This window comes from Adelges cooleyi, unplaced genomic scaffold (assembly GCF_023614345.1).
Source record: "Adelges cooleyi isolate 19-005CV unplaced genomic scaffold, UGA_ACOO_1.1 ACOO_flye_CR_arks_rails_tigmint_CR_PRNA_9, whole genome shotgun sequence".
NCBI classification, from domain to species: Eukaryota; Metazoa; Arthropoda; class Insecta; order Hemiptera; family Adelgidae; genus Adelges; species Adelges cooleyi.
This window is the reverse complement of record NW_026096579.1, coordinates 15,142,561-15,169,657: the sequence shown is the minus strand read 5'-3', so window position 1 is coordinate 15,169,657 and position 27,097 is coordinate 15,142,561. Positions and strand designations below refer to the sequence as shown.

At 29.0% G+C, this 27,097-nt stretch overlaps 3 protein-coding genes across 14 annotated transcripts; 1 reads left to right on the top strand and 2 right to left on the bottom strand.

Moving 5' to 3' along the window:
- LOC126846685 (pancreatic triacylglycerol lipase-like) lies at positions 1–11,099 on the bottom strand. Of its 7 annotated transcripts, none has more exons than XM_050586413.1 (10): positions 9,504–9,708; positions 8,896–9,030; positions 8,510–8,625; positions 8,036–8,161; positions 7,829–7,969; positions 7,237–7,459; positions 6,847–7,031; positions 6,545–6,665; positions 6,310–6,404; positions 1–210 (listed from the first exon to the last, which is right to left on the bottom strand). In XM_050586413.1, exons 1-9 carry the CDS (start codon positions 9,508–9,510, stop codon positions 6,331–6,333), a joined length of 1,128 nt encoding a protein of 375 aa, XP_050442370.1. In that variant the 5' UTR covers positions 9,511–9,708; the 3' UTR covers positions 1–210; positions 6,310–6,330. The 7 variants fall into 7 exon arrangements, with proteins under 7 accessions (XP_050442370.1, XP_050442364.1, XP_050442371.1 ...); XM_050586407.1 differs by lacking the exons at positions 6,310–6,404; positions 6,545–6,665; positions 6,847–7,031; positions 7,237–7,459; positions 7,829–7,969 and adding exons at positions 277–370; positions 504–624; positions 893–1,107; positions 1,265–1,484; positions 1,821–1,961 and having other exon boundaries at positions 4–210; XM_050586410.1 differs by lacking the exons at positions 6,310–6,404; positions 6,545–6,665; positions 6,847–7,031; ... (4 more) ...; positions 8,896–9,030; positions 9,504–9,708 and adding exons at positions 277–370; positions 504–624; positions 893–1,107; ... (4 more) ...; positions 2,750–2,878; positions 11,081–11,099 and having other exon boundaries at positions 7–210.
- A 2,203-nt stretch (positions 11,100–13,302) lies between these two features.
- On the top strand, positions 13,303–15,618 carry LOC126846686 (lysosomal acid phosphatase-like). The gene is made up of 7 exons (XM_050586415.1): positions 13,303–13,553; positions 13,718–13,810; positions 14,039–14,287; positions 14,522–14,689; positions 14,766–14,895; positions 15,081–15,292; positions 15,393–15,618. Exons 1-7 carry the CDS (start codon positions 13,389–13,391, stop codon positions 15,540–15,542), a joined length of 1,167 nt encoding a protein of 388 aa, XP_050442372.1. The 5' UTR covers positions 13,303–13,388; the 3' UTR covers positions 15,543–15,618.
- A 957-nt stretch (positions 15,619–16,575) lies between these two features.
- LOC126847148 (uncharacterized) lies at positions 16,576–26,912 on the bottom strand. 6 transcript variants are annotated; one of them, XM_050587239.1, is made up of 6 exons: positions 19,104–19,180; positions 18,902–18,930; positions 18,341–18,499; positions 17,505–17,703; positions 17,158–17,315; positions 16,579–17,005 (listed from the first exon to the last, which is right to left on the bottom strand). In XM_050587239.1, exons 3-6 carry the CDS (start codon positions 18,452–18,454, stop codon positions 16,826–16,828), a joined length of 651 nt encoding a protein of 216 aa, XP_050443196.1. In that variant the 5' UTR covers positions 18,455–18,499; positions 18,902–18,930; positions 19,104–19,180; the 3' UTR covers positions 16,579–16,825. The 6 variants fall into 6 exon arrangements, 4 of the variants coding, with proteins under 4 accessions (XP_050443196.1, XP_050443197.1, XP_050443198.1 ...); XM_050587240.1 differs by lacking the exon at positions 18,902–18,930 and having other exon boundaries at positions 19,104–19,191; XM_050587241.1 differs by lacking the exons at positions 16,579–17,005; positions 17,158–17,315; positions 17,505–17,703; ... (1 more) ...; positions 18,902–18,930; positions 19,104–19,180 and adding exons at positions 22,044–22,354; positions 22,473–22,627; positions 22,820–23,018; positions 23,503–23,661; positions 24,169–24,296.
- Between the last annotated feature and the right edge of the window lie 185 nt (positions 26,913–27,097).

Below are 27,097 nucleotides of genomic sequence, written 5' to 3'. Positions count from 1 at the left end.
TGTAAAATAAATATGGGTGACAAACTGTATCAAATACTTTATTACACACTACTATATTTACAATATTTTTTCTACTTATGTTAATAAAGAAAAGTTTTGTATCATATCTACAACCATATTAGATATATATGATCCTATATATATATAACCATAGGACTCCGTCGTTTCCCTTTGATCGACAGGAAAGCTGATCAAAAGGCTGGTACGCCACTACACAAATAACAAAAACATTAAATTTATGATTTTTGACTTACCTCTTAATGATCCGAAAATTACTTTGGTGGAGAATCTGAAATGTTAAGTAAACCGCTGTTCTTTTGGCCAAATTCTAAGGGTTTAGTTAAATTCAATGGGACTTTATATTTCTGTCCTATAATTGAAAAATAAATAATAACTGTAAATGTTATTTTACACATTCCCGTTTCATTGTATAGCACAAACTATTGTAATTATTATTAGCTAAATTTTAAACTGCTAATAGTTTTAAATAATATGTCACTTACTGCAATACGGTGAGGCATCTGCCGTGGTTAAAAAGTATTTTGTGCCGGGAGGATAAGAAGGTTTTCTTGTTTTCAAACCCATTATGGTAATATCTGTTACATTGTTCGAATCACAAGTACCCTACAAATAAAAATATACTATAATAGAAAATTCAACAATTATTTTTTAATTACAATTTAATTTATTAATCTTTTAATTCTCATATCATACATTTTTAGGCACATTAATTATAAAGCAAACAAAACTGTGTATATCTTTCTTAAAATGTAAATGTTTGAGCTAAATGGTTAATTTTTTAATGCGTATAAATAATAAATCTATAGAGTACAATAATAATAGAGTAACAATTGCATTTTGTTATTTAATACAAAAGGTTGTTTTGATTTACTTGTAGGAATTTCTTATATGAATCGCATTTGTTTGCAACGAACGAGCATTTTGAGTTAATAGATTCAATGAACAGGTATTGGGCTCTTTTGTGGTCACAAAGGAACTCATTTTCTTGTCTCCTAATACCATCGTTAAACTGAATACAACCCGGTTGCTTTGTACCGCCGTTCGGATAGAAGTCGACGTGGCCACACGGAATTGTTATACCAAATCCTATCAACGGTAATAAAACAATAACTATCCAAAATAAATTTTAGAACTTTACTGTACATGTACAGTATGTAGACTATATATTTACATGGAATTTTTATATTTATATATAAAAAGTGTCTCCACGAAAGTGTCGCCATATATATACGTATATACTTACCCAAAATGTGTGCATCCGTGTGTATGACGTCTACCAGTTGTGCATCCGTATGATAAAGCCTGTGTTTAGAAGTCATTTCTTCGAACCCCGGTCCGGCCGGGTCGAGCCCTGTGATGCGGCCTACTAGCCCTTGTAAGTGTTTACCAGCATAACCTGCTGCATGTGCTCCTAAACTGTGTCCTATCAGATGGACATTTTGTGGATCTAGTCCCACGAGGCCCTGGAATGCAGTAATAAATATCAAATACAATAATTTAAAAAGATATGCTATTTCTATAAATTATGACTGTATTAGCTGATTAGTTAGAAAAGTTATCGATAAAGTAACAAGTGACAAATAGTTTTTTATAAGTATATATAATTTAGCCAGTACGCAATTTTTCAAGACTTATGCCACTCGGCATTTCTTCATAATATTATTCATTTAAAATAACTATTGTTGGAGTACCAACAAATTATATTATTGCAAGTACTTCGTATGCGGTCTGACTACGCTAATTAGTACTCTCCATGTATATTAAATAACTATAACACATATATAGATTTTTAATATTACCCGTAAATAGTTGATTAAATTTCCGGTTTCCCATCCCACTCGTTTGAGTCTTTCTATCGCGAGAAGGTAGTCAATGTCACTGAGCCATTGTACTAATATAACATTAGAGTCAGAATTTATTAACAATTGATTTTTCATCGTCTGCACAAAAAAAATTAAACAAATAATTTAATTGAAATACTAAAGATCAAACGTAATTTGCGTCACCAGCATCCATCTTCGCCGGCTATCTGATTCGGAACGCCAACCGTGAATGAGGAACTTTGTAGGATTTTTTGGGTTAAAATTTGAGTTTTTTATTGTTTCACTAGAGTTAACTTTCAGTATCTGACCCTAAAAATAAAACAGGAGATTGTATAAGTAGAATCCATGTTAAAAATTTAATACGGGAGAAGTGACAGTTTGAAGAGTTTTGGACTTTACTTCCCATCCAAAATCAGGAGAATTCACCGATGAATAAATTCGGAGATTATCGCTTGGTTGCAATGACGGTATTGGTACCTAAAACTTATAAATTATGGTTTAAAGATTTGTAAAATGTACCTTTATGAAATGCTTCCTGGTATAAAGGACGAACTCTTGTAATTTGTCGTTAGGTTTCACGTGTGGCTTAGGTTTGAAGTCCAGACATCCCATTTCACCAAAACATACGGTATTCACTGTACACAAAGACAATTTTATTATTTAAACAAGTGGGAAATTGAAATTATGTACAGCTCGAATCAATTATGATTACAGCTCGACCACATCATATATTTAAATCATCGCAAACAATTTAGGATCGATAGTCATTATCCTCAAGCAAATCGGTCCATGAGAAAATCAATTTTCAGAAACGAAAAAAAAACTTTAATATAATAATAGTTTCTGTTGTTCCTAACGCGATGTCGACTATTACTTAACTATATTAATATTAATATACTACTAACCTGATACAATATTCTGGTTTTCCACGACAGCTGCTTTAGTTAAACGCGATATTAAGCATAGCAATAAAATGCATTGAATGGACATTATTTTGTGATAGCCAGACATCGTTTCGGATACAGCTAGTAAGACTTGTGCTGTGTACAAAGTAGTATTACTATAAGAGTATTAAATATTAACTTTTTTGTTTTCATTTTATACACATGACAGTACTTGAGAGTTTGGTAAAAGGTCTATAAAGTGATTTGATAAGCATAATAATTATACTATCATGGTTTCTGTTTAACCATTAATTAATGAAGGATTTAATACGAGTGTTGATTATTATGATAGTCATTACTATTAATTTTATTAATCTAGGGTAACGGAACAAGGTCGCGGTATTTGACATAATGAGGTAGTAGAATGTAACTGGAAAACCTAATCCAACACCGGAAGTTTGCCAAAGTCCGCAGTACTGGATTGAAGGTAGATGGAAAGGAAAAATATGGTAAATTTTGAAAAATGTATTATCCATTAAGATTTTAAATGAATCGTTGGGTTGATTAGATCAACGTCAATGTATGATTTGAATTTCGCATTTAAACAATAAAATAAAACTTTATTAAATACAGTACAATTGCGTTGTACACTAATTACTATATGTAACATAAAGCTTTATATTATAACACTTAATTTTTGAAAATATGTTTCTTAATAATTGTTAGCTGTATATTTTGTAATTATTTCTGCAATCATTTTTTTTTTATAATAGGTGTTGAAATATCATTTAATTTGATATAATATAATTATTCTTTATTACTTATTAGTCAGTCATTTGATAATGCTAACCATTAAACAAAGTAATAGTTAAAAAAAAAACGAATAGATTTATACTAATCTTTTTTTTAACATGTATATGTTTTATCGCTGGGGGTCATTCTAAAAATTTGTCCGAAACGTAACGCTGGATGTGATACTTGCCGAGTATATAAGATTAGAGAAAAGATATCTATATATATATATATAACTAAAACCTAATTCTTTTCTCCGCTCCACGGAAAAACATTGAATCACGGATACGTTTTAGTATTACGGGTCCGTATAGCCATAACGATTTTATTTGTATGAAGTACAATTAATTTACATTGCAAATTGCCGACTGCTACTGTCGCAATTTCAAAGTACCAGGGTCCTTTGTTAAGTTTGCTATGAATTGCTCAGCAGCTGTAACGGATGATAATTTATATGAGACACATACTGTCAGAACAGCTTAACCTATTAAAAACAAAATTTGTTTAAAACGTTTAGAATGAACTAAATTTGTTTAGAATTTTATTATGTTAAGAAAAAGTAACAGGGTCCTAGCAACCGCGAGAGTGTCATTTCATGGTGTCGGTGAAAATGAAACACGTGTGTGTTCTACAATTTCATTCTCTCATCCAATATTTACTGGCAATAAGACAGTGAAAGTATTTAGTGTTTCAGCTTGTATTGACGATTAACTTAATTTTTCCAAACAAAATATATACATAGTTTCTACTATTCTTTATGAAATTATTAATATTTAAAGAATCATCTATACCTAATGAATGTCTTACCTTTTTATGCGTGTCGAGGAAATGATGTCGAGTAGAAACACGGCTACGAACGTCGCCACAAATATTTATTGTAAAACTTAACATAACAGACGAATAGAGGGGAAGACCTGTTACTCTATTGGGAACTTTGAACCGATGTTATTAAAGAGCTAGCGCGAGAAGGCAATGTGAGTGAATGTAGAAAAACTAGGGGACACATTATCTTAATTTATTAATTTTAAATGAATTAAGTATTCTTTATTTATAGATATATTTATGTATAGTTATCTTAAGCACTACCCACACTTCAGCTACATTGTCAAAAATATTTGTCGCACACAATGTTTTTGTTAAGACTGACATTTACCTTCACTTAAGGGGGTAAACAAGCAGCTATACTATGCTAATGGCGGTTTTGGAACTGTGGTGCGGACGAGTTTTTTCAACATTGTATTCTCAACGTTCTCGAGACGTTTTAAAGCAAATCTAGGGTAAATTCGAATTTAGCTAAGAAAATTGGTCGTATTTTCTTGTATCAAAATATTTTTATACAATGTATTTAATCAGAAGACACTCAGTAGAAACATGCAAATATGACGCACCTGAATAAAAACTTATTCGAGAGTTTTTTTTATCGTTAAGTGTTATGAAACAGGGTGATTTTTTTTATCATGTTCCACTCAATATCTCAATGGGTTTAATTAATAATTACATTTTTTTCATAGTGTTAGTGGTATACAAGGTGATAATTTTATCGTCAACCACTCAAAATCGTTACTCTTGTAACGATTCCGTTAAGTAAAATACCTAATTATGGTTATCTCTTCTATACTCGTATAGAATAACATTTTATTTTTATTTAAAATAAGTAGGTATAAAAAAAATTATAATTAGTGATACAATTTGTGGAGTACTTAAGTAGATACATTTGATATTGCATGATAGTACTAATCAGTTGACAAGATGAGAAATATTATTTTATTGTTTGTTTCACCGTTATTTCAATGTTTGTAGTAACAATTAATTAAATGTTCACAGCTTGTATAGGTACACTTATTCCTAATAAAATCACAATGTATGTGAATACTCAATAATCAACTCTTGTTTATTGTAAATATCATAATGTTTTCATTAATTCAATACGCTGCAATATGTAAGTGTTCATTTGGTTTTCTGATCCGGACTAGATACTTGATAGTTATATTTTTAATAACTCTTATTATTAGGTTAGTATTCACACTGCAGGTGTTATTGTGGTAAATAATATGAATTTTTCAATTGAGTAAGGTTCGGATATATCCACGTCACACGTTTTATGTCGACGTTTCGGACTCTTTGCAGAGTCCATCTTCAGGGCAATAGTGGTCTCGGCTGTTCAAATGCCGTGACCATACAACGTCGGCATAAAACGTGTGACGTGGATACATCCGAAACTTACTCAATTGATATATCAATCCACGAAAGTTCTAACGCATTCATAATATGAATTTCTTACTGACTAACATCGTATTACATTAAAATATTAATTCTATAAATTGGTTACAAATCCCAAACAACTTACTCGAAGTAATAAAATCTCCTCTGAATAAAATTACAGAAAAGTAACTAATTCTATTATACTTATAATTTACTACAGTAACACTTAAAGTAAAAGCTTGTGTCTGTAGTTGATGCTTAGTATTAATAAAACAAAGTTTAAAAAATAATCACAGAATGGAAATGGTTTGTATGTAAAATAAATATGGGTGACAAACTGTATCAAATACTTAATTACACACTACTATATTTACAATATTTTTTCTACTTATGTTATTAAAGAAAAGTTTTGTATCATATCTACAACCATATTAGATATATATGATCCTATATATATAACCATAGGACTCCGTCGTTTCCCTTTGATCGACAGGAAAGCTGATCAAAAGGCTGGTACGCCACTACACAAATAACAAAAACATTAAATTTATGATTTTTGACTTACCTCTTAATGATCCGAAAATTACTTTGGTGGAGAATCTGAAATGTTAAGTAAACCGCTGTTCTTTTGGCCAAATTTTAAAGGGTTTAGTTAAATTCAATGTGATTTTATAATTCCGTCCTATAATTGAAAGAATAATTAATAAAAACTCTAAATGTTATTTTACACATTCCCGTTTCATTGAATAGCACAAACTATTATAATTATTATTAGCTAAATTATTCCAAACTACTGAAATTTTAAAATAGTATATCACTTACTGCAATACGGTGAGGCATTTCCCGTGTTTAAGAAGTATTTTGTGCCGGGAGGATAAGAAGGTTTTCTTGTCTTCAAACCCATTATGGTAATATCTGTTACATTGTTCGAATAACAATTACCCTACAAATACAAACATACAATATTAGTAAATTCATCAAATATTTTTTAATTACAATTTAATCTATTAACCTTTTAATTCTAAATTCATACATTTTTATATGCACATAAATCTATAGAGTACAAAAATAATAGAGAAACAATTACAATTTGTTATTTAATTCTAAAGGTTATTTCGATTTACTTGTAGGAATTTCTTAAATGAACCGCATTTGTTTGCAACGAACAAGCATTTTGAGTTAATAGATTCAGTGAACAGGAATTTGGCTCTTTCATGGTCACAAATTATGTCACTCTTACAGCCCCGTTGCTTTTTACCGCCGTTCGGATAAATGTCAACGTGACCACACGGCATTCTTATACCTAATCCTATCAACGACAATTTTGTTTTCAAATAAAACATATACATGCTAAAAGAAACACTACCAAAATTGTAATTATTTTAAGAGTAAAGCAGTTTAGAACGTTAACTGAATCACCCGGTATAGTCTATATAATATCATTATAATATTGTAACAAAAAAGCGGTCTCCACAATATTGTCGCCACATATATATGTACACTTTTATACTTACCAAAAATACTGGTTACACCTGTGTGTATGACGTCTACAAATTGTGCGTCCGTATGATGAAGCCTGTATTTAGAAGACTCCCCTTCAAACCCCGGTCCGGCCGGGTCGAGCCCCGTGATGCGGCCTACTAGCCCTTGTAAGTGTTTACCAGCATAACCTGCTGCATGTGCTCCTAAACTGTGTCCTATCAGATGGACATTTTGTGGATCTAGTCCCACGAGACCCTGGAATGCAGTAATAAATATCAAATATAATAATTTAAAAAAATATGCTATTTCTATAAACTAAGACTGTATTAGCTAATAGAAGTTATCGATAAAGCAACAAATAAGTGCCAAAGAAGTGATAAATACTATTTTATAAGTATATATATATATATATATATATATATATATATATATATATATATAATATAGCCAGAACAAAATTCTTAAAGACCTATGCCAATCGACATTTCTTCATAGTATTATTCATTTAAAATAACTATTGTTGGTGTACCAACAAATTATATTATTGAATTACTTAGTTTGACTATTAGTACTCTCCATTGATATTAAATAACTAAAAAAACATACATACATTTTTAATATTACTTGTAAATAGTTTATTAAATTGCCGGTTTCCCGCCCCACTTGTTCGATTCTTTCTACCGCCAGAAGGTAGTCAATGTCACTGAGCCATTGTACTAATATAACATTAGAGTCAGAATTTATTAACAATTGATTTTTCATCGTCTGCACAAAAAAAATTAAACAAATAATTTAATTGAAATACTAAAGATCAAACGTAATTTGCGTCACCAGCATCCATCTTCGCAGACTATCTGATTCGGAACGCCAACCGTGGATGATGAACTTTGTAGGATTTTTCGGGTTAAAATTTGAGTTTTTTATTGTTTCACTAGAGTTAACTTTCAGTATCTGACCCTGAAAACAAAATAGGTAAAAGTGTAGGTAATCAACAAATATCAGGTTGTTTATTTGTTGGATATTTAAATTCTATTATGATTAACAAATATTGTATACACATTTTTATAGTTTAAACTTTAAATGACCTTTTTCTGTTGTTAAATTTGCATCTATGTGGATAACATAACTTCAAAGTTCAACATAATATAAACTTAAGCAATTAAATTTTGTAGAAGTAGCGTCTGTGTTAAAAATGTATATTCGGTTAAGTCACCGACGAGAATATTCGGAGATTATCGCTTGGTTGGAACGACGGTTGGTACCTAAAACTTATAAATTATGGCTTATAGATTTGTAAAATTATACCTGTACGAAATGCTTCCTGGTAAAAAGGACGAACTCTTGTAATTTGTCGTCAGGTTTCACATGTGGCTTAGGTTTGAAGTCCAGATATCCCATTTCGCCAAAACATACGGTATTCACTGTACATAAAGGCAATTTTATTATTTAAACGACAAGTGGGAAATTGAAATTTTATACAGCTCGAATCAATTATGATTACTGACTACATCAAAAGTTTAAATCATCGCAAACAATTTAGGATCGATAGTCATGATCCTTAACAAATCGGCCCAAGAGAAAAACATTTTTCAGACACGGAAAAAAAATACTTTATTATAATAATAGTTTTTGTTATTTCTAACGTAATGTCGACTATTACTTAACTATATTAACATTAATATACCACTAACCTGTTACAATCTTCTGGCTTTCCACGGCAGCTGCTTTAGATAAACGCGATATTAGGCATATCAATAAAATGCATTGAATGGACTTTATTTTGTGAAAACTAGACATCGTTTCGGATACAGCTAGTAATACTTGTGCTGTTAACAAAGTAGTATTATACTTTTTCATAGATAATCATGATTCATTCAGATCAGAAATCTTTTGTTTCCATTTTATACACATGACAGTACTTGGGAGTTTTGTAAAAGGTCTATAAAGTGATTTGATAAGCATAATAATTATACTATCATGGTTTCTGTTTAACCATTAATTAATGAAGGATTTAATATGAGTGTTGATTATTATGATAGTCATTACTATTAATTTTAATAATCTAGGGTAACGGAACAAGGTCGTGGTATTTGGCATCACGGGGTGTATGAATGTAACTGAAAAACCTAATCCAACACCAAAAGTTTGCTGTTGTCCACATTACTGGATGGAAGGTAGCCGGAAAGGAAAAATATGGTAAATTTTGAAAAAATGTAATATGCATTTAGTTTTTAAATAAATCAGTTTTTGCTTATAACTTCAAAGTAAGTACAACCATACACACCACTTTCTATCATACCCTTCATTTAAAAAGCGAAAAAACACATTTTATAGACAAAAACTGATTTTGTAAAAAATTAAATTTAACATACCTAGCCGTTTTATTTAAATGAACTACAAAGTGAAAAAACTTAATCAAAGTTGACTCTTGAAAAACGTATGAATTTATTTTAAATTTACTCTCTATTTTATGATGGTAGAGTGTACATATTAAACTTTGACTCGCGTTAACTACATTTTATATTTATTTCTATTCAAAAATTCTACTTAGGCCCTAATCAAAGTAAGTTCTACCCACTTAAGATAACAGTCGGGATAGCAGTTCGAGATAACAGTAATTGACTCAATTGACACTCACTATATATACTTTTATTACCTACAAATAAGCAACCTAATTTTGGAATTTAGGTGAAAAATAGCAAAAAAGTTCTCCCTTTGGGTTCTAGAGGTTATATTTGACAGATTACAGGCATTAGACTTGTTGTGAGTTTATTAAATAATAAATAAATTCTGTTTGCGTGAGCAATTTCTACTAAAAAAGTTTGATCGTTTGCCCTTTAGACGAGATAATAGTATGTCATTTTATACGAGTACCTATGTATTATTTTACAAAAGTATATTGATAAAGCATTTTATTACTGATGAAGTGGCATCACCTTTTCGTATTTCGGCAACAATGTTGTGAGTTGTCATCTTTATTGCTAACGATAGGCTGAGCTCAGTCTGTACATACTAGTTTATCGTGTGACATTGCATTATACTTAGTAGAGTTATTTCACAATTAAAGTTACACAATTATTGGGTTTGACACGTTAAACGTATGTTCTATACATCGTGGAGACGTGGAGAACATATCATTTTTTATAGTTATGGGTTTTAAATAATATTTTATTATTAACAGATAAGTCATAAAGATCTACACTTGATTTTCTAAAATATGTTTCCTAATAATTGTTGGCTGCATATTTTGTAATTATTTTTGCAATCATTTTTTTTTATAATAGGTATCAAAATATAGTATAATATTCATTGATCATTTGATAATAATAACATTACACAAAGTAATAGATAAAAAAAAACTGAATAGATTTATACTAATTTTTTTTTCTTCTAACCAATTTGACCCTTTGATCTTTTCTATTTATGTATTTAATTTACATTTTCTGACAAAGTTGTATTAAGTTATTAATTTAAATATAAGTAATACAATTTTATTTTTTATTTTAAGTTTAATAATTTCCAAGTACAATTATTTTTATGGGCCATTATCCTAGAAAGATGTAAATTCCCGTTGTCATTTTTATTTTTACTGATCTTAATTTTACCTAATTATTTTGGCCTAGGACTATCTGTTGCTCACTCTCTTAAAACATTTTGCACCATAGCTATTATACTGTACATACTTATTTGCTGAATTAACGGCCAAGTCAAATTTCATTCTCCTACCCAAAATTTACTGAGGCAATGAAAATATTTAGTTTTTCAGCTTGTATTAATTAATTTAATTTTTCCGAACGAAATATTTATACATAGTTTCTACTTTTCTTTATGAAATTGTTAATGTTCAAAGCAACAAATCTGTAAAGAGTGTCTTACCTTTTTATGCGTGTCGAGGGAATGAAGTCGAATAGACCCACAGCTACGAACGTCACCACAAATATTTATTGTAAAACTTAACATAACAGATAAATGGAGGGGAAGCAACTGGGTTTCCCTAAGCAAATCTACGATAAATTCGAATTCGACTAGGAAAATTGGTCATTTTTTCTTGTATCAAATATTTTTGTACTATGTATTTAATCAGTAGACACTCAGTAAAAACATTTAAATGTGACGCACTTGAATAAAAACTCATTCGAGAGTTTTTTTTTGTCGTTAAGTGTTATAATTTTTTTTATCATGTACCACTAAATATCTCACTGGGATTAATCGATTTTTGATTTTTTTTCATAGTGTTCCTATATAATTTGATCACAATTTCCCGCAAATTTGTATGTCCTTACCCCCCTTCTAAACTATATATTTTTGTATCAACTTTTGAAACTTAAATGGAAACGCATACATTTCATTAACTTTTTTAATTGAGAATAATGTACTAAAAATGTTGACTGGTCGATAGGTGTACCTATACTCTTGGCTTTAGTGGTTCACCCCGAAGGGATCCCCTACGACTGCGAAGTAACTAGTAGTACTGGGTGATTATTGTGGGCTGGGGAAGATGTGTCTCAAGAAGAAGTGACCTGTCAGAAGGCCACTTATTGGAGGGCTCTACGTCACTTTAGTCGCCTTTTACGACAGGTGTGAGGCCCTTGGTATGACTGGTCGATAACCAGTTTTGGATAACTATTTTTTAAGTTATTAAAGATTCAAGTTTAGGGCACGAGGTAAGGTAAAGTGTAGCATTATTTTTATCTGCACGCACTTCCTCTCCCGTCATAACTTTTAAACTTTAAAAATAGTTGTTCAAAACTAGTTACCAACCAGTCAACATTTTTAGTAAAATATTCTTAATTTTAAAAGTTAATAGAATATAATATACATTATCATTATATAAGTTTCAAAACCTGATATAAAAATAATTAGTTAAGGAGGGGGGTAGGAATATAAACAATTTTTTTATTTGAATTAATTTATACTCATCTGCTCTATAAACACCACGGTTTGTATGACTCTTAACTGTTTTTTTTTTTTTAGAAATTTAAGATATTATTTTATTTTTTGATTTTAATGTTTTAAGTGTAGGTTGGGAAGTGGAGTGCGGTAGAGTAATGTGTGCATATAAAAATAACTCTACGCACTTACTCTACCGCACTCCACACCCCATCCTACCATTTACCCATAATAACTATTCAAAAAATGTACTAAATAATGAACATAGATTAATTAAAAAAAAAATCATATTATGCTATTTAAGTGGGATCGAAAGTCAGATCGTAGTGATCCTGACCAAAATAGTCAGTTCAACATAATATATTTAAAAAATGAACTCTAGTAGCAATCACATAAATCTCATCTATTAACGATTTATGAAGTTTATTTTTTAATAATTTGTTAATTTATGTTTAATTAATTGATTTATTTCACGGTTGATGTTAATTTTATTATTAAAATCTTTGGCAATTGCCATACGCTAAAATATAAATAAAAACATAATAGTATAAAGTATTAAGATATGTACTAGAAAGGCCTCTATTAAAAAAAAAAAGATATTCACAATATTTGTATCGTCGATGCAAAGCTAAGAACATATATTAGTATAACAATGATGTACTCTGATGGTTTATGTTGAGCCAGGTTTTTAATATTTAGTTTATTATAAATTACAGCACATATTTTACGTTACATAATAATAACCAAAAAAAATGACATTGACGAATATCATTAATAGAAATCAAAACTTTTATAATCCATCTAGAAGAAAGATAACCAGATATGACTAGGTATGTGTACAGAGTGAATGTTCTAACTCATTTCAGCGGATTCTTTATGTATAGTCAATAGTCAATATACAGTGATGCTTTTAATTGGTTTTTAAGACTCGGAAGTATAAAATCTGAAATTACATAGTCATTAGTACTTTTCAAAGTTAAATTGCAACTTTTATCTGAAATTTGGATGCCAAGTTAGTAGCTGATGAACTATTGTTTAAGCTATAATCCGCAACAAAATAAAATGTCTATCTTGTAGCTTACATAAATATCTATTTCAGACACTTGATGCGCTCTGTACTTTAATGATAACATTTTTATGGCTGATGGAAAGTGTACAAAACACTCTAAACCATAATATATTTTTCCAAGTTTTTTGCAGGTATTTACACTATTTAATAGGTATCATTTACATCATATCACTATTGTAGTATTTTTTTAGTATTCCTACATTGTTATTAATATAAAATAGTAAAATGTCTTATACATGTTCGAAGAAAGCTCTAATATTCGGCATACTCGTCGCTTTTGTAGTCGCAGGGATATACATGTACTACACAATAGTTGTCACTAAAACGGATTCATCGAGACCTTATCAAAATATAAGTGTCGTCCACCCTGCTCTCAAGTTTGCTGTCGTTGTAAGTACAAATATGTGAAACATTTCCTACAGACAAACTGTACAGTCGTAAACTATAGTGTATTTACTATTATTTAACAAAAAACAACGTAAATAAATTGGAGTGGTTTAGTCCATCGACAGTTCTATTTTTATGTAAAGTTAATTACTGTGTAATTATTATAGATTTTTCGGCATGGTGATAGAGCGCCACTTTATTCATACAAGACCGATCCGTATACTAATGCTTTTCCAGAAGGGAAATCTCAACTGACAAAGGTAAACTATAATAATATAATAGAAAGATTTTACTGCAATCATGAACAATGGCGTGTATCGCAAAAGATAAACCGTTTTGGTTTTTATCGAGTCCGGTTTAACAAAAAATTGCACTGTTATTTACATTGCATTGTAACTTTACTACTAAGAGAATCAACTAAAATATTTTTTAAAATTGACAATACTCTCATATTATGCACAAATACCGTAGTTTTTCTAATTCTACAGTTAGGAAAACGACATATGTTCACCAAAGGACAGATTTTGCGTCGACTTTACGACGGTTTCTTGAGCAAAGTGTACTTACCAAAGGAAATTTATACAAAAACTACGGCCGTGGCACGGACGCACATGTCTGCTGGTCTGGTCTTAGCAGGACTTTATCCTCCGACAGGTTATCAAAAATGGTTGGACAGTGAAACCGTATGGCAACCAATTCCTATTTATGGCGGATCTCCAGATCACAGTGATGGAATTGTAAGTATGACAATATAATATGCAAAAAAACGTTACACTACTCTATAGTTTCGCACCGACGAATTTCAAACTTTCAGTTAAACTTTTACAACATTTAATAGTTAAATTAAAAGACACAGTTTTTTTTTTCATTGAAAAATTGCCTATACAATGTGTTTTGATAAATGCTTATGCAAAGGCCCAATAATGCTTTACAATTAGATGATCAATCAGTTCAAAATTACAATTTTTTAGTTTAACAATTGTCCGTCCGGTTCTTCATCATTCAAAACTGCCATTGTAAAATCTACACAACTTGACAACGAAACGCATGAAGAATTATTATCGTACCTATCAAATAAATGTGGACAACCCATACAATTATACGATATATACTCCTTATACGATTTGCTTAACTGTCAGGTAAATATAAAAACAAAACAAATGTTAACATTATTGCTGGTTAATCGATTCAAAATAATTTTTAAAAATAATAAAGATAAATGCCGGTCTTCAACCACCGGATTGGACCAATCCTAACTACTATGAACAAATTGCAGTTATAGCCGAGAGAAAAGAAAGTAGACAATTCCTTTGCGGAAATAAGAAATTACAAAACTTGTTTATTGGTTAGTATATATATATATATATATTATTCATTAGTTATTTGTATCAGGGACGAATCCAGCCTATAATAATAGAGTGGGGTGATCTAAATGGTTTTACGCGGGTATGAATGGCATAAGCATAAGCATATGTATTATTTAATACATAATATTTTAATTGTATAATTTGTTGTTAATATTTTATGCAGGTCCGTTAATAAAGGAAATCGCTTCGGAAATTCAAGAAAAATCACACAACAGTACCTCCGAATTACAAAAAATGATTATGTATTCCGGGCACGACCTTACTATACAATTTATTGCAACTATTTTGGGCAATGAAATGACACAGCCACATTATGGCGCTTCATTGCATTTCCACTTGTATCGCTATAACGAAACAGAAGGGGACATCGTAAAAGTAAATACTTAAACGTATAATAATTTGAGAAAATATACAAAGTACGAATAGGATGCCAGTTCTGAAGTAACTTATGTATGCCCATTACAATATGTTATAGGTACTTTTTTATAAATCGTGGAACGACAACGAAGGAAACACATTGCCAATATCGGATTGTGGCGACCCTTGCAAAGTCGACGATTTCGTTAAGTTATTCAATGGTGCGTTTACAAAAACGTGGGAAGAAGAGTGCCAGGAAGAAGAATAACACGAACATTATACATATGTATTACGGTTGCACAATATATACTGTGCCTATCATAATAAATATATTGATTTTATAATTCATTTTGACCTTAAGGTAATTAAAAGGTTATATTGACTGAAGCTGACAAAAAAATACAAACACAAAAATTGCAATATATAAAAAATCTGTTTTCCACCTAACAAATTTGGTTCTACTTTAATATTTAATATTGCCTAGACAAACTCAACCTAACTTAACCTGCCAATCCAGCATTGGTATTTTATTTTTTAAATTACCATGTTATCCTAATAAGTGTTGTGCCAGAATAAGCCATTATTAAAAAAACAAATTTTATTGTGAGTTGAAAATAAAATTTTTAAATAGTGCACTTGGACGCAAATTATTTGAACGTTTATATCTTTGGGAGATTTATATATTTACCGAACACATTTTTATTTTTTCAATTTATCATGATTTTAAAATTTTTAAATAAATATGTACTTTTTAATTTAAATTTCAAAATTTGGTACAACTTTTAAGAAAACTAACATGGGTCAGTGTTAAGTACTGGATAAAGTATAAAATCTAATAAAGCATTTTATTCAAAATTTCACCTTAAATATATTTAAGATACAAAATAGAATATAGAAATTTGTATCTTAAATAAGTTTTTAAATTAATTGTATTTGAAAATTTCACATTTTCTGATCAAAAGGTATTTTGTTGCGGCGATGCGATAGTAAGAAGCTATTGGTTTTATAATGATAAAAAATGATAAAACTTTTTTAATGTGGACTGAATTACGTGTGAAGCACTTCTACAGATCCCAAATCGATTGGAGATAGTACTTTGGTAGATCAAAAGTAGAAAAAGTCAACTCCTTTACCTTAAAAATTAAGAAACCCCGGAAAAACTCTGTTTTTTCAACAGTAAACTTTAATTTGCTAATTTACTCAAATGTGCAAATAAGAGGGTGGTAGAGAAAATATATTAGAACTTTCTAATTTTTTACTATTTTGTATTATTTAGTACAGTTAATTTTATTTAACAACATGTAACATATATATTTTTACCAAGATAAAGATCAACAATTAAACAAATAGGCTTAGGAATTTAACATTTTTGTAGATAAGATTTTATCGCTGATTTTGAATTAAATAGTATTTATGAACATTGGTAAAAGGTTTTATGATAACACTTTTAATAGATTATATTCAACAATATAATTGTAATGGATTGGTTGTACGTTGTCGTATTATAAATCTTTAGAATTTATTCGTATTTAAATAAACTTAAACGCATCCTTAAGGTGCAGGTTCAACATGTGGAATCCATTTGATAGATATGTAAACTATCCCATCTTCGATGACATTCTGATCATTACTATTATCATTAATATTCTCATAGTTACAGTCCGTGTGGTCAACGTTTTTTAATTTAAGATCAGCTGGTGAATTGTGGCCCCAAAATATACTTACCATCAACTGTAAATTAAAGAAAAAACAATGCATATTTTAAATGCAAAAATTCATATTCAATTAATTCATTTTTATTTTTATTACAAAACAATTAATTTAATTATTTAAATTTAACGATACATATCAATAATACGAAGCAATTGTTATTTTGTATTTACTTTATTTATGATTTCTTTGTCAAAGTTCAATGATCTGGACATAATGGCTATATAATGCTGGAAGCCAGTGGGCTTTTTTGAGCATATGTATACACCCGCATAGGATTCATAGTTAGTGTCGAACACAATAAAAGACGGTTTTTTCTTTTCAGGATTAGCTAAGTATATTATAAAAATTACCAATTAGGTATCTATATAATGTAAAGTGGTTTACTATCGGTAAGTAAATTTAATCCAACACTTAAATCATTCAGTTTTAAATAATAAGGAATTGTTGATTTATCGGGTGAAACACGATGAAAGAATATACAAAAATGTTAAAAGAAAACTGTCAAATCATCACGTACTTGAATAATCAACTTCAAGATCAGTAAAAATCAATTGTGATGATAAACTTGTATTGGCTTCCAATGATCCAAATAAATAGTCGAAATTTGATTGAGCTGCGTGATCTACTATATTTTCGATTTTTTGTGTGTAAATATCAAACACTAAACATCGAGTTAGTGGTAACGTCGTTTTTATGACGTTCCATGGTCCTAAAAACTATAGAAAAAAGCGACAGATTAGTACGAGTACACAGGAGTTAGTTAAAACGATATTTCTAAGATAATTATTCTGTTATTGTTTTTTTTTAATTTAGGAAACGTCATCTAGGTGTATAATTAAAAAGAAATGATTTAGTTTTTAATCATATTGTATGTCTACTCTTTTCCGATCTCACTCTTAAAAGAGTGATTTTTACCACCCACTTCTACCACTTCGAAGTATTTTTTCCAAAACGAAAGTCATATTTGAACTAAGTTTAGTTAAATTTGCTTTAGGTGTTTCAATGCTCTGGTGAAACCAGACCCTATACATAGATTTATATATTTTACTTTATAGTTTTGCGGTCGCTAAAGTGATTGGTGACTGTTCCGATACTTTAGAAACTACTACGGTGGGGTGGGTAGGAAGTGAAATGAACAAATATAAATAAATGGTTATAATTGGTAATAATTGGTTTCCTATATATATTTGTATATAAGAATTATTAAGCTTAAGTTAAAAAATGGTAGCTATATTTACAAATATTTTAGAAGCTCAACCAATGATCATTCTGGTTTACGAATATATGGTACTCACTTGTTTTATTTTGTTATTATATATCTTGTCAAGTTTCAAATGCATTACTTAAACTTACCTTTTCCATTTCGAAACCTTCCATAGGTTTTAAATTAAGACATTCATGTCCCGAAACGACATTCAAAGAACTAACTAGCAACATAGATAAAAGACGCAAGCCATTGAACTTCATTGTATGACGGTGTATATAAACACGTAAATCGAATATTTTTAAAATCTAAAATAACATTGCAATTATATCACTCAAGTCATCATCATATACGGGAAGTTTAACAATGGCCTAAATTGTAGATGGATAAAGTGGAGGGGAGCGTAAGTTGTTTTGTGTCATGAGGATGGCTATAGAATACAACAAGTAACTCAGCAAATTCTTTTGACTACTCAATTTCAAGCTTAAAAATTTAACTACGCATAAATCATAATTATTCTTAGTACCATTATTGATTTAAAGCAAAATTATTCATTAAATAATTATAAAAAGGAAAACATTTTTATAGAGAATGGCATATCAATTAAACAAAATTCCTTATAAATAAAGTTATGATGCTATAATGAAAATGAAAAAAATGTATATCTATTCCAACCAGAGTTTTGCAAATTGTCATTTGAATATTTTTACCGAATGTTGTACAACTCTGATTCCAACACCTCAAATTAAACATAATAATGATTAAACATAAAATCGAATAAAGCATTTTATTCAAAATGTCACCTTACATATATTTAAGATACAAATAGAAAATATAAATTTGTATCTTAAATACGTTTTTGATAATAAAGTATTTAAAAGTTTCCCCATTTCTGAATAAAAGCATACTTACGACTTTTGAAGTTTGAAAGTGCAGCTTACTAAATGATGTACTGAATTTTGACACAGAGTTTACCTAAGACTTTATTTTTAGTTATCAGTATACACATTTATCGAAAATTAATCAATATCATTGGCAGGCTAGACTATGATAATTTATTTACATAACTGTTTAAATATTACAATTTATCGGAAAAAAAATATTTATATAATTTTATACTCATTAGTCATTGGTATGTACCATTGTTTTTCGCCATACGTATATAATTTACACTTTTTTTATAAATATGCTTCTAACTAATGGGATTTTTTTTTGTCTGGATGCGATAGAATAAGCGCTTTGGTAAATCAAAAGTAGAAAATGTCAACTCAAAAAGAAGGGTGCCACGGGGACTTTAGTAACCCCAAAACTTGAAGCACCAATCCTTGATTTGTATGCATAACATTTTACAAATGTATGTACATACTCTGATTAAATTTTTTGTTTAAGAATATTTTTGTTTTTAAAATATTTTTTTTTATATTTAATGGTTAGAAGATAAGTATAATGTTTAATCAGGTATATAGAATTTTTGTATTCCCTAAAATGTACTCGTAAAGGGTTAATACATTTCTAACGTCATTAATTACTTTTAGTTTAACGGCATTGTTTTTATACGTTTTGTTAGCGATTGATTTTGCAAAGTTCGAAAATAAAATAGACTTAAATTCTAGAACAATGTTTATTTTTTATTTAAGCTAAGCTCAGTTATAAACTCATCTCTCAAGCCTTTTCTCCTGCCTTCTAATTACATATCTCTATCAAAAAGGTAATCGCTATTGCGATCCATTAATATAGAGTAAATAATTGTTTCAGATACAAATTCCTGTTCTTCATACATGTTTCTATAAACCAGACATCCTGTCTTAAACAATTATATCGATACCTTGAAACACACAAGTGCTATGTCAATTTTTTTTAAAAAATCGTGATTTTGTATATCCTTGAATTCGTGATAAAAAACTGAATCAAATGGACCCAAAATCACGATTTTGAAAAAAAAATGGACATAGCACTTGTGTGCTCCAATGTAACGATATTCCCTCAATCAAAATACCATTTTCCGGATTCATAACACACACGTGTCATAATTACTTAAACGATAAAAGCACTGCTGTTCATTGATTTCATTTTATATATGCTACATTTCCTTACACCTGGTTATTACCCTCACAAGGCAATCGCCAAAGTAAACTAATTCTAATGGTTGAACAGTCCGACTGTACGACACGCGACTAATAAAAGTCAGTAATAAGGAGTATAGTTGGTCATAGTGGATTATCGATTGAGGTTATTCTTAACAAGCGTAGACAATTCATTATATTAAATTACTAATAGTCTGTATATAGAACTATTTTTTGACGAAAACAGCTTACACAAAGAGGTAACTTATATTTTACTTTAAAACGTGTACCTATACCATGTAAACTAAGAGATAATTTAACACGAAAAAATCAAAATATGTTTCATACTGCACACCTAGAATATATAAACGAAGAAAAAAAAAGGTAACACGGAAAAATATTTTAAATTTTAATAAAAAGTAGTATTATATATTTAATGTTAAGAGAGAACATCTTTTCCATTTTTAAAACAGTTATAATATTTACACTATTTGCATGCTTTGTGGTAACTCCCATTTGGATATCTTGACTGGTCTACGGAAGAATGCGTTTAAATAGTGTAAATACAATACCCATTAAATTAAAATTCCTTTCTTTTACAAAAGCGTTAACCAGAGAATATATTTTAATTAAAATGAATTCACTTACAAAAATAATTATGTAGTAAGTAATTGAAGATAAAGTTTTTAATACTTATTATTTTATTTAAGACTAAGTTTCTTAAAAATTTTTAATGCGTTCTAAACTATATCTTTCTATGTATTTTTTCTGTATTCATTTTAACGTTTTTAATATGTTTTTTAAGTTAGTATTAATTAATTATTTTGTTAAATTATATTATATTATATTATGCTTTATGTATACACTAAGCACATTTCAATAAATAAATAAATATACTAATGAAGATTAAAGTATATGTTTTAATCCCATGACGCATCTAGTCGTTTGATTCAACTATTAGTAATCATAATGTAGTAATGTAACCTAAATAAAAATATTATTGATGAAATCCCAAAAATATTTGTTTCTTATACTTAAACTATCGTTGTTATGTATATCGTTGTTGCTATGTTGTTATTGTTGTAGTTTCAGAAATACATAAGAAACAACTGAAATACAGTTGTGGTGTAATGAATAATATTTACTTTCAACAATATAGTAATTATATAAATATCAAAATATGAAATGTATCATAAAAATAATAATACAAATTTATACAAGCTACAAATTAAAAAATGTTAATTCCATGACACACCTAGTTGTATGATTCAACTAACAGTAATTATAATGTAGTTTTGTGAAGTGTGATTATAATATTATAGTTTTGTGAGCCCAATCAGGTCGGATAATAGTAGCGACGAAGCATAGGATAATATTATCTATTTTAAATTATTTAATTAATAATTTAAAAAAATAACTTTAAGAAATTTCCAATTTTTAATAATTTTGTTTACTTGAATATAATGTGGTACAGTTTAACTTTATTTAAAAGCATATTAAATACATTTATACTAAGCTAAAGATCTCCAATTAAACAAAAAGGCCTAAGAATTTAACATATTTGTAGTTAGGATGTATCAGCTAAAACAGAAGCCAATCCAATTGGGCCTAATTACAGTAGTTAGTAATGACAGAGCGTAGGACAATATTATCTATCTAATTAAATCAATAAACTTCCAAGAAATTTCAAATTTTTATAATTTTTTTAAATTTAAATATAATCTGGTACAGTTTAATTTTATTTAACAATGTATAACAAATAAATTTATATTAAGCTAAAGATCTCAGATTAAACATGCTGGCCTAAGAATTTAACATTTTTGCAGATTAGGTATCTAATTTTAAATTGTAATAGATTAGTTGCCGTACTAAAAATATTTAGAATTCATTCGTATTTAGTACATTTTAACATATTCCTTAAGGTGCAGGTACATTCTGTGGAATCCATTTGATAGATATGTAAACTATCCCATCTTCGTTAATGACCTTCTGATCATTAGTATTCTCATTAATATTCTCATAGTTACAGTCCTTGTGGTTAACCTTTTTGAGTTTAAGATCCGCTGGTATAATATGACCATTGTATATACTTGCAAACAACTGTAAATAAAAAAATATAAAGCATTTTTTTAATTGCAAAAATCAGATTCAATTAATTAATTTTTATTCCTAAACAATGAATATCAAAAATACGAAGCAATTATTTTTTTATATTTACAGAATTTATGGTTTCTTTGTCTAACGTCACTTTTCTGGACATAATGGCTATATAATGTTGGAAGCCAGTCGACAATTTTGTGCATACGAATACAACTGCATAGGTTTCATAGTCAGTATCAAACACAATAAAAGACGGTTTCTTCACTGCATTATCTGCAAAACGTATTATAAAAATGATCAATCAGGTATCTATATAATGTAAATTGGCTTACAATAGGTAAGTAAATTTAATTAAACACTTAAATAGTTAATTATTAAATAGTAAGGAATCGTTGGTATATCTAGTGTAACACGATGAACGAAATCACAAAACTATTTGTAGAAAAATGTCAAATCATCACGTACTTGAATAATCAAAATTAAGATCTGTAAAAATCATTGCTGATGATAAATTTGATTTGGCTTCCAATGCTCCAAATAAATAGTCGAAATTTGATTGAGCTGCAAGATCTGCCATATTATCGATTTCCTGTGTGTGAAAATCATACACTAAGCATTGAGTTCGTGGTAACGTCGTATTTATGACGTACCATTGTCCTAAAAACTATAGGAAAAGGGACAGATTAGTACGAGTACACAGAAATTTATTAAAACGATATTTCTAAGAGAGTTATTCTGTTGTGATTTTTTTAGAAAACGTCAGTTGTATGAATAAATAAGAATGATTTAGTTTTCAATGATTTTGTATGTCTACACTTTTCCGCCCGACTCTTTAAATATTAATAAATTACATTAGTTTCCTATATATATATATTTTTTTATAAAACAATTATAAACTTAAGTTAAAAAAGGTAGCTATATTTACAAATACAATTAGGCTTTTAACGGCTTAAGCAATGATAAATATGGTTTACGAATAAATACAAATTAGAAATAAAGACCGACATTAGTGTCCTAATATAAGCTTAACAAATAACTATAATATAAATACTAACATATTTGTTTAATAATACCCCAATATGCTACTCAATTGTTTTAGTTTCTTATAATATACCCTATTAAGTATCAAATGCGTTACTTGAACTTACATTTTTCATTTCGAAACCTTCCATAGGTTTTAAATTAAGACATTTATGTCCCGAAACGAGTTTCAAAGAACTAACTAGCAAAACGGATAAAAGTCGCAAGCCATTGAACTTCATTGTATGACAGTGTATATAACCACGTAAATTGAATACTTTTAATAACTAAAAAAAAAACATTGCAATTATATCACCCAAGTCGTCATCATGTACGGTAATCATGTACTACGTCATAATGTTCATAACAATTTTCTTAATTAAAAAATTGTATAAAACAGTACGTTAACAATTAAAAAAAAAAAAAAAATTGTGCTTTTCGAACATTTTTTTTTATCTTAAGCAACGTATAAAATTTGACTGCAATTGATAATATAGTCTAGAGAAGGTGTTTTATTTTGTTTATTTTTTTTAATTTATCATGATTTTAAAATTTAAAAATAAATATGTACTTTTTAATTTTAATTTCAAAATTCGGTACAACTCTTAAGAAAACTAACATGGGTCAGTGTTAAGTACTGGATAAAGTATAAAATCTAATAAAGCATTTTATTCAAAATCTCACCTTAAATATATTTAAGATACAAAATAGAATATAGAAATTTGTACCTTAAATAAGTTTTTAAATTAATTGTATTTGAAAATTTCACATTTTCTGATCAAAAGTATGCTTACAACTTTTGGAGTTTGATAGTGCAGCTTAATAAACGATTTACTGAATTTTAACACAGAGTTTAAACTTATGTGCTTTTTAGTTTTTAGTTTTACACATCGATCGTCATGGCGTATAATGCAGAAAAATTTGGCGGGTTAGCCTATGTGAATTTATGTGAGTTTACATAGCTGGTTGAGTATGACAATTTATCGATAAAAATATTATTAACAAAAATGTATGCTTGATATGTGTTTACCGTTTTTTCATGGTGGCATGAATATAATTTAAATAATAGTTTATACATTGTTTTACACAACAGTGCGCCAGGCCAAATTCCAGCAATGCCAGTTTATCTTTACACGAACCAATTCACTCAGTTTTTCTAACCCACATATTTCTGTTTCTTCTTAAGAAAAGCTTTTGAAATTTGAAACATAGATTAAGCTCGAGTAGCTTATAGGACACTGTAAATAGTCTTGTACAATTCCAATAAATAAATAAATGTACTAATGAAGTATAAATTTCAAATCACAAGTCGCATCTAGTCGTTTGATTTATCTAACAGTGATTATAATGTAGTGTTATAAAATGTAATAATATAATGACAGAGCATAGGACAATATTATCTATTTAATTAAATCAATAAACTTCCAAGAAATTTCAAATGTTTTATAACTTTTTACTTTTAAATATATATGGCATAGTTTTATTGTACTTAACAACGCATTACAAATATATTTATATTAAGCTAAAGATCTCCTATTAAACAAGCAGGCCTAAGCATTTAACATTTTTGTAGGCAAGGTATAATCACTGAATTTTAAACTTAATAGTATTTCTAAACAATGGTAAAAGGTTTTATGATACAATGTTTAATAGATTTCATTATACATTATAATTGTAATTGGTAAGCTGTACGTTGTCGTTTCATAAAACTTCGGAAATTATTCGTAATTAATCAACTTGAATGCATTTTTAAGGTGTAGGTTCATCGTCAACTAGGAATTTAATGATAAGGAACGTCTTCCCGTCGTCGTTAATGGCATTCTGATCATTACTATTCACTTCGATATTCTCATAAACACAATCCTTGTGGTCAACAGGTTTGAGTTTAAGATCATCTGGTAAGCTATGACCCTCAACTATACTTACCATCAACTGTAAATAAAAATAAAAATAATACATTTTATTAACTGCAAAAAATCTGATAATATTAATAAATATTAATAATACGAGGCAATTGTTATATTGTATTTACTTCATTTAGTATTTCTTCGTCTATGTCCTCTGATCTAGACAAAATGGATACATAATGCCTGAAGCCTCTCGGCTCTTTTGAACAAAAGTATACACCCGCATAGGAATCATAGTCAGTGGCGAAAACAACAAAAGCCGGTTTCATTGCATCGACTTCTGCAAAGTTTATTATACAAATTACCAATTAGGTTATAATATATTTATATGGTTTAATATAAATTAGTTTTCTATCGGTAAGTAAATTTAATTAAACACTTAAATCATTGTTTTTAAATAATAATAAGAATTCCTTGTATATCGGGTGTGTCGCGAGTCGCGATGAACGAATTCACAAAAATATTTATGCATATCTGTCAAATTATGATGAACACCCAGTTTATACTTTTAAAACAAACGTAATTAGTTGCGTGATTTATTCTCACGGATGGTAAAAGTAGTTGGACAGTTTTTGGAGTAGGACAATTTTAAGAATTAAATATTCAAATTTCGAGTACTTGAATAATCAATATTAAGATCAGTATAAGTCATTTGTGATGGTAATCTTGGATTGGCTTCCAATTCTCCCATTATACATTCGTATTTGGATTTAGCTTTATAATCTTGAACATTTTCGAGTTTCTGTGTGTAAAAATCATACCCTACGCATCGAGTATATGGTAACGTCGTTTTAATGGCGTACCAATGTCCTGAAAACTATGGAAAAAGCGACGGATTAGTACGAGTACACAGGAATTATTTAAAACAATATTTTAAAGACAGTTATTCTGTTGCTGTTTTTTTTTTAGCAAATGTCAGCTTAATATCTAAACAAATAAGTATGTAGTAAAGATATAAAATCTACTTGAACCCTAAACCATAAAAATTATACACTCCTTGCGTACACGTGTTACGACAACGATGTTGTCATCTTCAGCGCTAACAACAGAGTTCAGTCTGCAAGAAGTGTATAATTTTTATGGTTTAGGGTTCAAGTAGATTTTATATCTTTACTATATATTTAACTATAAGTTTGCTTAACAGTTTTTTCTAAATAAGTATGATTTAGTTTTCGATCATTATGTATGTCTATCCTTTTCCACCCTGCCTCCAAAAAGTTGCTAAGATCAATTTACAGCCCCTTCCTCCTCACCTAAGTATATTATCCAGAACGAAAGATGTATTATGTGAACCATGTTTAGTTGAAATTACTTCAGGCGTTTGAAATTACGGTAGAGCCGGTCTACTTACATACGTTTATTTATTTTTTCCTGGTAACATTGATATTTCTAAGGGTAGGGGTGAGCAGAAAGTGATATGAAAAAATTATAAACAATGACCGACATTAGTTTCCTGAAGCCTAACTATCATATTTGTGTAATAATATCCAAATATGCTACTCAATTGTTTTGTTTTCTTATAATATACCCTATCAAGTGTCAAATGCATTACTTGAACTTACTTTTTCCATGTCGAAATTAGGCACAGGATGAAAATTAGGACATTTATGTCCCGAAACGACACTCAAAGAACTAACTATCATCACAGATAAAAGACGCAAGCCATTAAACTTCATTGTATGACGGTGTATATAACACTTAAAATTAATACTTTAAAAATCTAAAAAAAAAACAACGTAATTATATTACTTAAGTTATCATCGCATGTTACAGTATGCTTAACGACCTAAATATATAGGGCTTTCTGTTTCCCTTA